At 44.9% G+C, this 4,878-nt stretch overlaps 1 protein-coding gene across 1 annotated transcript; it reads right to left on the reverse strand.

Annotated features, from left to right (window-relative positions):
• Positions 1 to 864: 864 nt before the first annotated feature.
• Zscan21 (zinc finger and SCAN domain containing 21) lies at positions 865 to 2,703 on the reverse strand. Its single transcript, XM_075984562.1, is given in 6 exon segments — positions 865 to 1,472; positions 1,475 to 1,762; positions 1,765 to 1,917; positions 1,920 to 2,048; positions 2,456 to 2,648; positions 2,650 to 2,703. Coding segments are annotated over 6 exon segments (1,425 nt in total).
• Positions 2,704 to 4,878: the final 2,175 nt, after the last annotated feature.

Here is a 4,878-nt window from a genome sequence, read left to right on the forward strand (position 1 = left end):
ATAAGTGTACATTAGCTGAATGATTGACTTTATAGTCAGGTGTAGGCATCAATACTAAATGAATACAGTGTAGGCATCATGCATGTCTCAGAACAGCTGATGAAATAAATAACAAACGGATAGGGAACACTCAGTAAAGTGTCTGCCACACGGTAGGCATCAATCATGTCTCATCTCAAGAGTTTCCTTTGAATAAATAAAGATCAAGATATAACAAGAATACGGGCCTACATGAAGTTTATGTGTGCCAACACTTAGCTAGTGGCAAGGGCCATCAAAGTGAAACTCAAAAGAAAGTTGGACAAGACAATGAGTAAGACTCACTTCCTGCCAGATTTCTCTCTCTCTCTCTCTCTCTCTCTCTCTCTCTCTCTCTCTCTCTTTCTTTCTTTCTCTTTCTCTCTCTTTCTTTCTTTCTTTTTCTTTTTTGTCTTAAGCCTTAAGTCTTAAGGACTTTTTTTTACATGATGCTATACATTTATTCTGAAACAGACTGTTCGAAGTAGTGCAATTCTTTACAAACTACAACTGTGGAATATATGTTAAAACAGTTAAACAATTTTAATGTTTCTTCCTTAACTCTACCGGACACACACCAGTTTAACTATGCAGAAGGCAATGCCAGCACAGTTTACTAGGGCCTGGAGTGTGAGGAGGGACCCCACTGGCCCAGGTGAGCACTGTGGGGCTCACTGCCGCTCTGCAGACCTCCTGCCTGCCCTATCACTGTGGGGTTCTCCCTCCATGGCACCCCTTGAGGACTAGAGCAAAATCTACCCCAACACTATATCACAGGCTGCTTCCTAGCGCTCACATTCTAATGCTTACAAGACCAACAACGACAACGACAGAGAGGACAGACAGTTAGGGTACTTCTCCCTCTCCAGTGTGCACTCGCTGGTGTTTGGAAAGATTGGACTTACTACAAAAGGTTTCCCCACAGTGGTTACACCAGTAGGGCTTTTCACCAGTATGGATTCTGTGATGCTTATTAAAATTTGAACGATGGTTGAAGGCTTTGCCACACTTCTTACACTTATAGGACTTGTGCAGGTGTTGATGGGAACTGAGACCTGCATGCTGACTAAAGCTCTTTCCACAATCGTTACACCGATAGGGCTTCTCCCTGGTGTGGATGCGATAGTGTCGAATGAGGCTGCCCTTCCCACTGAAGGCTTTCCCACAGTCTTTACACTGATAGGGCGCCTCTTCCGTATGCATCATTTGATGTTTAAGGAGGTCGGAGCTCTGCCCAAAGGCTTTCCCACACTTACAGTCATAGGGCCGGTCCTCTGAGTGTGTTCTGCAGTGAAGGATAAGGTTGGAGCTGTGGCTGAAAGCCTTCCCGCACTTGGTGCACACATAAGGCTTCTCCCCAGTGTGTGTTCTGTGGTGTTTAGTGAGGTTTCAGCTGTTGCTAAAGGCCTTCCCACACTCTGCACATATGAAATGTTTTTCTCTCCCAGGACAAGCTTAGCAGACGTGGGTTCTGCAGCTTTCCTGGAACCTGTGTCTGGCAGAAAAGCTTTTGCTCCCCTCTCCCTTTCCAGATTGTTGGCCCACTGCCTTTCTGACCTTGACCCATACTTATTGGCAGCAATCACGGGAATGATGTCCCTGTTGAGTCCATCCACATGAGACTCCTCTTCAAAACTTCTCTGCTCATCTGCTGAGCCCTCCTTCTGGGGATTCGATTTCAATCCTTGACGCTTTCTCAGATCCTGAGTGAAGACCTCCTCCTCACCAGCCTCTTGGATATACAGGGCCCCCAAAACTCATATTTGGGGCTGGCATCCACGGGCTGAGACTGGGTACTGCTTAAGGATCCCACCGCAGTTCCTGAAGTCGACATCTTCTCCCAAGCCTGCTTCTGTTCACTCTGAGGAGATGAGACCTGCAGTCCTGGCTCATCCAGCCTTGCTCCAGGTCTTCCAGGAGAGTGACAGCCTCCTCTGCACTTTCAGGGCAGTGTTGCTGCACCCAGGCCTGGAGCTCTCGGGGCAGGATGGACAGGAACTGCTCCAGCACCAGCAGCTCAAGGATCTGCTCTGATGTGGGAGAGTCTTCTGTTTTGTGTTGATTTCATTGGTTAATAAAGAGACTGCCTTGGCCCTTTGATAGGACAGAAAATTAGGTAGGCGGAGTAAACAGAATAGAATGCTGGGAAGAAGGGAAGTGAGGCAGATGCCATGCCTCTCCTCTCCAGGCCAGACGCCATGGATCCAGCCACCAGGTCAGACATGCAGAATCTCTCCTGGTAAGCCACCACATTGTGGTGCTACACAGATTATTAGAAATGGGTTAGTCAAGATATGAGAGTTAGCCGAGAAGAGGATAGAGCTAATGGGCCAGGCAGTGTTTAAAGGAATACAGTTTCTGTGTTGTTATTTTGGGGCATAATCTAGCCAGGCGGCTGGGAGTTGGGTGGCAGGAAGTGGCCAGCCACTCCTTCTACACTGCTCCTTGTTGTGGATCTCAGGCTGCAGCCACTCACAGCAGAGCACCCAAAGCTGGCTCAGTGCCTCTTGCGGCCCAGGAGTGTCATGGTACCCAAACTGCCTGAAGCACTGATGGGATGTCTCTAGGCTGGGACAGCACTTGGCCTTCATGTCATCCTCTTCAGCTTTATGGGTCAAAGGCCCCATTTGGCTCCTGAGGTGGCCTAGGACCGAGAACTGGGGCCATGCCCACCACCTTGGTCATCACACAGATTCCAGACACAGCAGGACCTTGGGGACCTGGTGCCTTTGAATTTCTGTTTCTTAAGGGTCACAATGCAAACTGTGACTCAGAACCACTTCAGAGCCTGGAACCTGCACAGCTGCCGAACAACCACCCTGAAAGACTTTTTATATTTACAAAACACTGTGTGGAACCACGTTGTCTCCTGGTGAACTTAAGAATACCTGCTAACAACGTCTGGGTCTTCAATGAAATTTGACTCAAATTATTCTTTTGATTTCCTATTTCTGTGTGCGTGTGAAGACTGAGACCATGGATATGAAATAACTTTCAGGAATATCTGAAGCCTTTCATTGCTTATACTCATTGTTTCTAGTACTATATTACAACAAGACAATTTAACACAAATATATATTGTATGTTGAGCAAATCCCCCCTTACCCCTTCTCTCACTATCTCTAATCCTGTTAGTTGTTTCTTACTTTAGACATTTTTGTTCCTACTTGCATGCCATATTGACAGATGTGCTTTTATGCACCCATACATAATCTAGGAACCAGACTTGAGATAAGACACAATATTTCTCCGAGTTACTCAATTTATTTAACATGATTATTTGTTTTTGGATCCATTTTTTTTCTGTCAATGATGTAAATTCGTTCTTCTGTGTAGGTGAGAAAATTCATTGTATGTGTGTATCACATCTTCTTTATAGACACACCTGTAGCACGAACAATAAAAACCCAGAGACAGATAGTGGGGTTCAACCTGAAAACCAGACAAGAAAAGCAGCCAAGCTGCTAGAGAAGAACCTCTACCAAGGCTGGGTGACTGCAGACTAAGCAGATTAAAACTCCCTCTCTTCACATTTTATATTCCCTTTAATGCTGGGATTAAAGCTGTGACCCCCTAGTATTGGGATTAAAAGTGTGAGGCACCACCACCTGGATTTGTTTCTGCATTGATCTTGTGTAGCCCAGGGTGGCCTTGAACTCACAGAGATCCATCTGCCTCTGTCTCCCAAATCCTGGAATTCAAGGTGTGTACCACCACTGAATGACCTCTAAGTGGTTTAGCTATGCCCTTCTGATCTTTACGCAAGTTTTATTTATTAAAACATAAATAAAATATCATGATAGACAACTAATTAATGTCTGTTTAAAATATCAACTTATAATCAGTTTGCCCTTTGCCCAGGCCTTTGTTCTTTTAATAAAATTTAAAAATCCAGCCACCGGGTGGTGGGGCACACCTTTAATCCCAGTACTCGGGAGGCAGAGGCAGGCAGATCTCTGTGAGTTCGAGACCAGCCTGGTCTACAAGAGCTAGTTCCAGGACAGGCTCCAAAACTACAGAGAAACCCTGTCTCGAAAAACCAAAAAAAAAAAAAAAAAATCCAGCCACCAATGAAACAGATGTCACTGTCACAGGCACGTGGATTTCTCACTAGAACACTGAATAGGATAAGAAGCAGGTGGGAAAAATGTATAGCTCAATAAAAACAATAAAAAAAATGTTCTAGCAAAGAAAAAAATAGATAAGAAGCAGGGAGAAGTTTCTGGCTGACAAGTAGTTTTGAGTGTCAGAACTTACACCCAAGCCCCTCACCCCAGCCACTCGAGTGGAGCAGAGGAACAGGTCATGACCACGCCCAGAAGCTTACACATTCATGGATGTGAAAAACAGAGCGTGACCTCCCTGACTTCATTTTAACATTTGCCTGTTCCAAGATCCCAATTCTAACACCAACTTTGAGTGCTCTGTTTACTTCCTCTATGTGTAAAATAGAATGTACATTATTAGGAACCCTTTCACTATGCTATGATGATTCTTAAGAACTGAGTAGATTTTATCAAAAGTAGAAATCATGTCTTCAGCTGTTGGACGTTGTCTTTCTGGATATCCAGGGTTATTCAAAGGTCTTATGGCAATATCACTGATCTCATTTGGAAAGTAAACAAGGCTTTGGTTCTGCAGACAACTCTTCTTCCGTACCTCTCTTCCACCAAGAGCTAGACCTGTGGAAGTCCCCTCTGAACACCAGAGCAACCAAGCTTCTAGGCCTTGCTGCATTTCTTCTGGAAGTCTCTGCTATCTACATTCTTTTACACGGAAGTGTGGAGCATCATCATCTGTCTTGTGTGGCTTGTCATCTGTGATTTGATTTAAAAGTAGAAACAATCTATCACCGCTTGC

This window comes from Microtus pennsylvanicus, chromosome 9 (genome assembly GCF_037038515.1).
Source record: "Microtus pennsylvanicus isolate mMicPen1 chromosome 9, mMicPen1.hap1, whole genome shotgun sequence".
NCBI classification, from domain to species: Eukaryota; Metazoa; Chordata; class Mammalia; order Rodentia; family Cricetidae; genus Microtus; species Microtus pennsylvanicus.